At 36.5% G+C, this 10650-nt stretch overlaps 2 protein-coding genes across 3 annotated transcripts; one reads left to right on the top strand and one right to left on the bottom strand.

Annotated features, from left to right (window-relative positions):
* The first annotated feature begins 1308 nt into the window (after positions 1-1308).
* On the top strand, positions 1309-2512 carry LOC148874878 (uncharacterized protein At1g08160-like). The gene has a single exon (XM_088979084.1). It carries the CDS (start codon positions 1545-1547, stop codon positions 2265-2267), a length of 723 nt encoding a protein of 240 aa, XP_088835210.1. The 5' UTR covers positions 1309-1544; the 3' UTR covers positions 2268-2512.
* Positions 1529-7308, bottom strand: LOC148874877 (fructose-bisphosphate aldolase, cytoplasmic isozyme 1). Of its 2 annotated transcripts, XM_088979071.1 has the most exons (5): positions 7241-7308; positions 4703-5385; positions 4204-4588; positions 3591-3927; positions 1529-3454 (listed from the first exon to the last, which is right to left on the bottom strand). In XM_088979071.1, the coding sequence occupies exons 1-3, from the start codon at positions 7266-7268 to the stop codon at positions 4226-4228; spliced, it is 1074 nt and encodes a 357-aa protein (XP_088835197.1). In that variant the 5' UTR covers positions 7269-7308; the 3' UTR covers positions 1529-3454; positions 3591-3927; positions 4204-4225. The 2 variants fall into 2 exon arrangements, with proteins under 2 accessions (XP_088835197.1, XP_088835194.1); XM_088979068.1 differs by having other exon boundaries at positions 3591-4588.
* Positions 7309-10650: the final 3342 nt, after the last annotated feature.

Genomic DNA, 10650 nt, shown 5'->3' with positions numbered 1-10650 from the left:
ACTAGGAAGAAAGAGAAAAGATACAATGCTGGAATGGGCAGACTTAGCAAGTCAATAAGCTACACGATTACCTTCTCAACTAAGGCTGCAACTTGGGCCGGGTTGGCCCAAACCCGACCCGAAAAGGTGAGGTTGGGTTGGGTCAGGTTGATGTTCAGGTTAGGGTTAGGGTTAAAATTTATGAACCTAACTTTACTTCGGGTTGCGTTAGGGTTGACCCCTCAAGCAACCCAACCCAACCTGAACCCAACTCTATAGTATATATAATATATAAATATATGCTATAGATAATATATCATACATTGATTTGTTTAGATTCATGATAGTTGTATAGCCCCCACCACATACTATCATTTATTTCTTTTAAGATAATCACTTCACTTAATCATAATTGAAAATACTAAAACCTTAATAACATATTTTATGTTTTTTGAATATTTTATTCTTTATCTCCTCTCTATTGTTTGCCACCCATAGCTTGTTGCCCATAAAAGATCTATTATAAGTCATAATTCATAATAAACTACAGTCGTCTCAAACATTTTTTTTTCTAAATTTTGTATTTAGAGAACCAATAAAAATATCAGTAAATAAATACTAATAAAATATAGGATTAATATATGTAGGAAAGTTGAGTTAAGATCTAAGATTAAGAAGTTTGTACGAGATTTTAAGGGACGGGAAGAAGGATGGGTCGGGCCCAACTTGACTTTGGTTGGATTGGGTTAAGGTTGAAGGAATTTAGTTAGGGTTAGGTAGTCGGGTTGGGTTAGGGTTAGGGTTAGGGTTGGGGGTTTAGAACGTAAGGTTGGCCTCAACCCAACCTAACCCGGCCCGACTTGCAGCCCTATTTTTGATAAGTGTGACAGTAAATGACCTCATCATTAAGCCTCTTGATCAAAGACCTGCAACCTTCGATGATCATTCTTAATTCCACTCGGTTCTTTAAACCGTCGATAAGATAATGATGATGATTTTATTACTGAAGTTAAGGGCAAGACTGTGGGCTTCCCAAGCAGTGCAAACTTAAGCAACATTAGAATTTTCTTTGAATGCATGCTTTGCCTTTCACAAGCATTGGAATCCAAAACAAGTGCTATCTAGAATATTAAAAGCACCCGGCATTAGCGCACTAGGCCTTTATTCTTTAGTGCTATTACGGTATTACCTAAACAATATAGCTTAACGCCAAAAGCAAAACAGTTAAAGCAACCAAACAGCCCGCCATTCCCACTTAAAAGTTAATACTTAAAAAGCCACCACTTTGCTTTTGCCTTGCTCAATCCTCCATGCATATAAATAACATGCTGGTCCTGGTCCACTCCACTTTCTCTCCCACTCTCAACCAAAATTCAAAAGTTTCTTTTCTTCCCTTCAATTCAATTGTAATAATTACTCTCTTAAGACTTAAGTCTTAATCCCCTTTCTCATCTCTCTCCATTTTCATCTCTAAAAACAAAAGAGAGCAACCTCTTCCTTCCTTAGTCCTTCCCCCTCCCCTCCATCATTACTTTGTTTGAGAGAGGTGGCATCCAAGAGGATTAATGCTCCCCCTCCCTCCCCCACCCAAAATGCAAAACAAGCCCACCCATCTCAATCAAATTGTGGTATCGAAGCTAACCATGGATCAACAACCTCGTCCACCGGACGGAATTTCCGGTGAACCAAGAAACGGAAAACTACTCCGGCCGCCTCGCAGGACCAACCCAATCATCTGGTGTGGTGCAATCCTATGTGTTATTTTTAGCCTCCTCCTCATTCTCGCCGGAATTGCCACTCTGGTCATATTCCTTGTCGTCAAGCCGACACACCCCATTTTTGACACCACAAAGGCAAATCTCAACAGCATCTACATCGATTCGCCGGAGAACCTTAACGGCGACTTTACCTTCCTTGCAAATTTCTCCAACCCAAATAGGAAAATTGACGTGAGATTCGAGTCTCTGGACATAGGGCTTTACTTCTACGATAGGTTTATCGCGACTCAAGGGCTACAAGCATTCTCGCTGAAACGGGGAGAGACTAGGTTGGAGTTGGTTCACATGGTGTCAAGCGAGGTTTATTTGCCTCCAAATCTGGCGTTGGAGCTTCGGAAACAGGTTGAAAACAACAGGATTCAGTATAATATAAGAGGAACGTTTAGGCTGAGAGCTAGCATTGGCCTCAGCCATTTTTCTTACTGGTTGCATGGGAGATGCCAGGTTGAGATGACCGGTCCACCGAATGGTGTCCTAGTTGCTCGAAGTTGCAGAACAAAAAAAAGGTGAAGTTTCAGAGATTTTCTATTCCTTATTAATTTGTTTTGCTTTTTGATTGATTACTGGTAAAAGATTGGTCTGGATCGTCTGACACGGTTAGCATATTGGTTGGATTTTCTTTGTTGCTTTCTTTCTTTTGGTAAATGCTTTCGGTTGTTGTAATGATACCAAGGAGGGTACGTATTTTTGTAATTACATCCGACTCAAATAATAAATCAATAGAAGCATAGAAGCATATAAGCACAAAGTACAAACAATGATCTTCAGTTGCTCAGGTGCTCTACTATTGCTTTTTGCTTTTGCTTTTGTAGTCTTCTGACAAATCTAAAGAGAATATACTAATAACAAATGAGAGAGAGAGAGAGTATCATATACCCATTAACACAAACTTGTGTGAAAATATGGAAAAGTAAAAGCAGAGAGAGCCTCAGGCCTGGCTGACTTCTCCTAATAAAACTATGTAAAAGATTGCTTGACACAAACCCAAAATACTGTTTCTTTCAAATTGTGTTCTCTTGAATGCTTTCCTTTCGTCTCCTTTTCAAATCACCAACAAGACCGGCCGATAGACGATAGTTGTTTTCCCACATTTATAGGCTGCCTGTGCCTGTCACTGACAGTCTGTAAAGTATGAGAGGCATGGGCCAAGCTTGAGTGGAACCAAATGATGGGAAATCCGGCCGGGCTCAACACAACTCAACAAAAGCCTTATCCCTGCAAATTAAGATCAACCGCATGATCCCAGTTGGACATTATACTCCATATATCGGATGCCCTACCTTCAAATGGATTAGGAGAAAAGTTCGATGCCTACCAACTGCCAAAATGACAGTTTAGCCAAGCTAGAGACTGGCGTCTGGTTGTGCAAATTTGGACTTCGCTTAGCCAAATTGAGTGGACTTCGCTAAATTTGGACCCACCCATTTATTAGATGGACCTTTAGAAAGTTATCTCCCAGCCAAGGGAACAACAAATAGAGACCAAGCACTGACAGAAGGATTTTCTACCATCCAACCAAGCCCCGAGACAGATGGACCAATGAATCGATGCATTCAAGACTTTTACTTTCAGTCAAATATTATCTTTTTCCTTTGTTGATGATCAGACCCTCGTATCCAAAGATTGGGATCGAACTAGGATCTGCATGTCCGAGCTGAAAAGAGCTGTGCTGTTGAATTAGAATATATATGTCTGAGCTGAAAAGAGTTGTGAAAAAAGAATGGTTAGATTGTCTGGATAGTTTTTACCTTGGAGAACACTCCGATGCTTAAGTTAGAATAGGGGGTTTCTGTGAGGATATGTGAGAGAGTGTAAGAGGTTTAGTACGCATACCTTTTGGGGTGGTTTCGGAGTCTTTTTATAACTATCTGAGGTTCAAGTGCCATTAGGCAACGTTTATGAGTCTTCTGCGGAACTGTTTTCACAGTTTGAGGAATGGTGGAACGTCAGCTGCTAGGTTCACGCGGTGGTTACAGGTTGCCCGCAGGTCTTGTGGCATACGGTTAGCTGTTCCTATGGTCACGGTAACAGTACTCGTGAGGGTGCAGCACGCGGAACGGTTTACATGAGCTTGTGTCGTCGGCGGGCCATGCTCGACCACACACTTGATGTTGGTTGCCGCATGTTAACTTGTCGAGCTGTCTTTCTAACTTGAACGCTGTATTGTCATCTGCGTTCACATGTCAGTAATTATGTGAGGTGACCAAAATGCCCCTCATCAATAACCATTCGCTGAATGATCCACCGATGAATTAAAGTAAAGCGTCCTCTCTCTCTCTCATGGTTTGTCAATATAGATGACTCCAACTTCCAAGTGAAGGGCAAGAATTGAAAAGACAATATTACTAAAATCACTAAAATGTGGAATATTTACCGACATATATAAGCATGATAAATAAGAAGAAGAAGAATTACAAATTCACATAATACACAGATTATGACTGACCCTTTTCCCTTGCCGCGCTTAGTTAGTATTTGTACCCTTTCACATACAAACTCTCTGAAGCCAACCCACCACCGCTCCCGCCCGCATATTTCCCAAGGGTGGCATCGGAGTTTGCCATGCACCTTGCCAAGAATGCCCCCTGAGCAGCCGTGACATTCTCCTTCTTCCCAGCCCATGTCTTGAGTGTGCTTTGTTGCAGAGCTCGCCCAAACGAGAACGTTAGTGTCCATGGCTTCAGCGCAGCCAACTTGTTCATGGCATTTAGGTTCAATGTCGCCTCTTCCTCGCTCTGCCCTCCTGATAGGAACACAATTCCAGGCACCGCAGGTGGAACGGTCCGGCGCAATGCACCAACTGTGTATTCCGCAATCACCTCGGGAGCTACCTATATATAGACATACCCCACCAAAAGATAAAAATTAAGTGTACATACGTCGATCAGTACTGAGCATTCATGGATATATATATATAGATGATAGATGATTTACAGGAAGATCACCTTTGCGCTATCAGAGCCAGGGGTGACCATATTGGGCTTCAAAAGCGTTCCCTCTAGAAGCACATGGTGATCATTCAAAGCCTTGTACACCGCGGCTAGAACTGTTTCAGTAACAGCAGCACATTTCTTTATGTCATGACTCCCATCGGTCAGTACCTCCGGCTCGACGATCGGAACCAGTCCATTCTCCTGGCAAATGATGGCGTAGCGAGCCAGCCCCTGTGCGTTTTGTTGGATGGCAAGCTCGGACGGCTCATTGGGGCCAATCTTAAGGACAGCACGCCACTTGGCAAAGCGTGCTCCGGCCTTATAATACTGCTGGCAACGTGCTCCGAGGGAATCGAAGCCTTGGGTCGTGGTCTCACCGTTGGTGCCGGCGATATCGACGGTGCCTTTGTCAACTTTGATGCCAGGGATGACATTGTTCTCCTGAAGGACCTCAACAAATGGCTTGCCGCCGGAGGTTTTCTGGTAGAGGGTCTCCTCGAAGAGTATGACGCCTGAGAGGTAAGCAAGCGCGTTGGGCGAGGTGAAGAGGAGCTCACGAAGTGCTTGGCGGTTGGACTCGATGTTCTCCACGTTGATGCTTGCCAGACGCTTGCCGATGGTGCCCGTGCTCTCGTCTGCAGCCAGAATGCCCTTTCCCGGGGTGGCTATGTACTTGGCATTCTTGATCAGCTCATCTGGGAAGCCAACCACATACAAGAGATCGATTAAACAAATTAATAACAGCCAATATGTACTTGCAGTGTAAAGCCTTTGTATTTTGTATTTCTAATTTCTAAATATGTATTATCTCTTAACATATTTATAGTTATTCGATTAATAAATTAGCCGAGCCGAGTTCTATTAAGCTCGAGCTTGATTATTGAGTCGATCTTTTCACGAGCCGAGTTTGAGTAGTTGTTAAAGAACTCGGCTCATAGCCACCCCCATTCCTACCTTTTGCAAAGTTTAAAATTTTGATACATACATCCCGTATTAGTAATTCCCGAAACATTAAATAAGGGTATTTCGAAATTTGGCTACTTTCAGCGGTAGGCATGCCAATCCTTCCTTGATATTTTTTATAAAAAATTATTTTATAAAAACATAATCTTTTATTGATATTTAGGGCAAAAAGTTGCCTTTATATGCCAAAAAAAAAAAAAACTAAAGAAAAAATTATGAAGTACCGAAACACCCCATACCCCTCAAATCCTCAATACTTTAAACCATGATTTTTGGTAAATCACTTGCTAATTATAGGTATCAAGGTAAGTGTGCTTACTTACATTCATTTTCATGAATTTTATGCAAGTAAATTCATTTTATAGGGACATATTTTATAAAAAAAAAATTACAATTATTAATCTTTACTCGGGAAAGTTGATTTGTTCAATTAAAAAACTATAAAAAAACGCATTTATCCATGAGACCCATAGAGAATGCTAACAAATAAATGCGAGATTGTTAGTCAATGAGAACAACTTTCCCCAATTCCCTACCAAAAAATGGAAGAGGGCCTATAGCACACTTATCTATCCTCAATGTAGGGATGATGTTCCCACTTAACTTTTTATACTAGATATGTGACTATTTTCCATGGTTTTCAAAACCAGACCAGATCGGATGGTCAAACCAGAAAAACCGGGAACCAATTAGGTGACCGATTCCGTTTTTCCCCGAAATTGGATTTTTTCTAAAAAACCATTGATTTTGGTCAGCAAACCATTGACCCGGGCGGTTAATTGTTTGAACGGTTTTGACCATTTTTGTTTTGAATTGTTTATAATTTTTTTATTTTTTTGTCAAAACAGGCCGTCCGTTTGATTCAAACGGTCAGACCATTCGACCGAATAACCGGACCCCTAATCGATTCAATATCCAGGTCAATTTTAAAAACCATGCTATTTTCTAAACTACCTCAAGCTAAGCTCCAGCGACCAAGAATTTAAATAACCAGAATACACTACTTGATGGAGGAACAGGAACTCTATGATGCTTTGAAAACCAGAACAAACCAGCTGGTTGAACAAAGGATATATCAAACCCCAATAGTTAACCTGAAAAATCCTGAACTAGACCCTTATGACTGATCCAGTTTTCAAAACATTGGTCAACCGCATGAGATTGAGATTGGGATAATGATATAAGAAGAAAGCAAAAATGGTTGAAGAACTTGACCCGCGCCCAGTAAAACGTATCACAATCTCACTGCTAACAAAACTAATATTTCTTTTGTTAATCAGTACCCTTAATTAATAAAGCTTTAAACTAAAAAGAAAGCAATGTTGAAATGTCAGTCGATGAAACTATGCACCTATCCAAATTAATAAGCAAAGAGATAGAAAACGTCTCCCCTCACAGAAGGCAGTCTTATTGCTAGAGCTTAATTAAGAATCAAGGCTACAATTATTTACCTATTATAAGTACATTTATGATCAAGGCTCAGTTTGGAAGGAGTATAAATACAAATATATGGTTTTGTACTTTACATATTTGTATTTATACTCCTTCCAAACTGAGCTTAAAGGAACGAAGAGGGTATTCATGTACCTGCATACTTTCCTACGAAGGCCGACATGGTTTGAGCTTCAGGTTTAGGATGAGAGAGAGGAAAAAGGGCAAAGATCGAAGTGAGAAAACCAATTCCCACAACCACCTTTCTATATAGATCGGCTTTGGAGGGATATGCCAAAAGAATCTAAGCTGGCCCATGCAATGAAATGACACCTGTCCACAGGCTAGCCCAAGGAGGGTTATCATCCTTGGATAAAGCAACGAGTGATTACTCCCACTGCCACATGGCATGAATCTCAATTTTCAGAAAACCAAAAATCTCACACACACTCTCTCTCGAAAAGTCAGTTTCTGGGATTTTCTAGCTCTCCTCGTCTCTCACATCCCTTTCTTGATCTTGTCAGCAGTCAATTTTTTTTTATTATTTTTATAATAACCAAGGGCCTATGAGATTTAATATTCTTGTCAGCTAATATAAGGGTACATTTGGTTCCCTGGATAGGTGACTTGAATCAAAATTGAAATAGGTCATTCTCAACCCAACCGTTTGTTTGGATAGAATCATTCTTGATGTAATTAAGCTTCAAAATTTCCGTACATATCGGGCCGTATCTGTTCATCCATATCATATTGGGGGCTTCTCAATATATTCTTCTAAGGGGTGTTTTGGGATTTTGATCGATTCAGGGGGTGGATGGATTTTAAACCAGTTCCTCTGAATCAGTTTTGGAAAAAAAAAAAAAAAAAAACTAGAAAAAAAAGCCATTGATACTGTCCTATACGCCTCTACCAATGTATCGGGCATATCAATATTTTGAACTTTGGGTGGAATAAGATTCCCTGTGTGGGGGAATGGCCATTCCCGACTCCCCCTTATGGAATGGGATTCTCATCCAAAGTCTATCAAGAAGTAAAGAACCCATGACAAAAAATCCCCAAATCCTGATATTAATAGCATATAAAATATTATTAAATATTAATATTAATAAATTAATAATAGTATAATAATAAAATATTAATAAATTAATAATAGCAAAATAGATAGTAATTACTAAATATAATAATATTAACAATAATAAAGATAAAGAAAATATTAATAAACAGGTTATGAAATAATAAAAAAATACCAATAATTAAATAATCAATATTAGTAAAATATAAATACAATAATATAATTATAATAAAATATTAATAAAAGTAATATTAATTAAATAATAAGAAATTAATTTTAAAATTAAAAAAACAAAAAGTATTAATAAAATAAAAAATACAAAGTACTAATAAAATAATTATTATATATTCATAAAATATTAATAAAATAATAATAAAATAATAAATAGACTAATACAAAATAAAAAAGTTTCGTTCAATTCTCGTTCTAACTCCAAATGAACCTAACAACAACAACAACCAAAATCTGATTCTGATTCCCAAATAAACCAAGTAGCATAAAAAATAGGTGATTCCAATCTTGATTAATTCTTGGGAATTCCAATTCCGAATTCGATCCCAATCCTGCTCGTGAACCAGATGGACCCTACATTTCTTTTTGGAGATGAATAAAGATGGGGAGTATGGGACAATTTCTTTTTTCTTTTCTCCCTTTATAATATTACTTATAAGAACTATTGGCTGAAGTGTGCTCATTTGTTTACATCTTTATCGCAAGACCGAACTGGCAAGGACCTGTGTAATGCACGGAATTTGTTAAGTTAAAGATAAATAATAGAAACATGTAAGAGTATACAATTGTTTTATATAATAATTAATAATCATTTATATTTTATATACTACTTTTAATAATTTTTTATAATACAAAACTAATAATAATTAATTTTAGATAGGGTTGTTTATCAAACTTAGGGATGGCAATTTCCCTATTTCCCCGATCCCCGTGGGGATTTGCCCTGAATGGAGTAGGAATGGGGATGATTTTCCCCCCATGGGGACGGAGATGGGGAAATTTTCATCCCCGTTGGCAGGGACAGGGAGAACACTCCCTGCCCACTATATATATGTATATATGTACACATATGTCTATATGTTAATATTTTTAAAAATATGGTTGAATAATGGTTGACATTATAAAGAATCATAGAGAGTGGGGATCCTTGTGGAGACAGGGATAAGGATAACTTTGTTCCTATTAGCAGGGATGAGGACAAGGACGGGGATGGGGAGAGGCTCCCCGTCCCTAGCTCACCCTGTTGCCATTCCGAATCAAACTAATGAAACTGACCAACCCGATTTCTAGTATTTCCAGTCAGCTTTGGTTCAATAATTTCCCAACCCGACTGGACTAGATTAGTTTTGCTTTGACCATTTGTAAACTGACTAAAATCGAAAGGCCCGATCATATATATATATATATATATATATATAGTTTATATCGTAAATTTAATTCTTAAATTTATTTTTTAATACTACCACTATATTTTTTTTAAATTTAAACTTAATTTTTAAATTTAATTTTTTAAGTTTAAATCTTTTGAACTAACCGACCAAACCAAAAGTTGACCCAAACCAATATAACCTAAGTGGCCAACCCCCAACCTAACCAGGTCGATTTGGTTCCCAAACAACCTACAGCTAAACCAAACCAACCCGTGAAAAATAATTTAATCTTCAATAATTATTAAAAATTTATAGAAAAAATACACAATAAATTAAATTTAAAAATCTAAATAATAGTAATTTAAACTCCAATAATTATTGAAAATTTTCTATCAAATAACAAAAAAATAGATTTATATATAATTATTGAAAATATATTTATCACAAAAAACAATAAATAATTACTAAAATAAAATAAAATAAATATTAATTTTAGTATAGATAATTATATAACAAATAACGATTAGGTTTTTAAATTTCTAATTAATAAACAATATTTTTTTGAAATTTATTTTCTAGAAAAATTAATTTGCATAAATGAAATTATTTATTTACAGTATTATTTATTTATTGAAATAATACCATTATTTAAATTTTGAAATATTAATTACTTGTTGAATTTAATAATCCATAAAATATAGTACTATTAATACATAATTTTGTAATTCTAATTATTTAAAATCTAGTTATGTAAATATTTCATTATTTAAAATATTTAGTTATTTAACTAAATATTTTAAATCTTAATCTATTTATTATAATTGAAAATTATTCAATAACTATTTAAAAAATAGTATTAATTGATTTAAAATATTAATTTTAATATTTTGTTATTTAAGATATTTAATTATTGAAATATTTAAATAATATTTTATTTTTAGTGTTAGGTTTTTATTATTTGAATAACATTTGGATTGAATAATCCAGAAAATCATAATTTATATTGTTTTTACTTTGTACATAATTTCGTAATGAATTTTATAAATTAAATCAATTATAATTAATTTGTTCTTTTAATAAATATTTTAAAGTTATTATATAATTCTGTTAGA

The sequence above is a fragment of the Nelumbo lutea genome, chromosome 1, assembly GCF_056320005.1.
Source record: "Nelumbo lutea isolate HS-2025 chromosome 1, American lotus-T2T, whole genome shotgun sequence".
Taxonomy (NCBI): domain Eukaryota; kingdom Viridiplantae; phylum Streptophyta; class Magnoliopsida; order Proteales; family Nelumbonaceae; genus Nelumbo; species Nelumbo lutea.
This window is presented reverse-complemented; position numbering and strand designations above follow the sequence as displayed.

What these genes read in the sequence shown, in the direction of transcription:
- LOC148874878 (XM_088979084.1), top strand. Translation starts at nt 1,545, where the DNA reads ATGCTCCCCCTCCCTCCCCCACCCAAAATGCAAAACAAGCCCACCCAT.
- LOC148874877 (XM_088979068.1), bottom strand. Translation starts at nt 7,268, where the DNA reads ATGTCGGCCTTCGTAGGAAAGTATGCAG. An exon ending in CTTCGTAGGAAAGTATGCAG is followed by an intron (nt 5,386 to 7,240) that starts GTACATGAATAC and finishes TTGGCTTCCCAG; the next exon opens with ATGAGCTGATCAAGAATGCC. An exon ending in CTGGCTCTGATAGCGCAAAG is followed by an intron (nt 4,589 to 4,702) that starts GTGATCTTCCTG and finishes GTCTATATATAG; the next exon opens with GTAGCTCCCGAGGTGATTGC.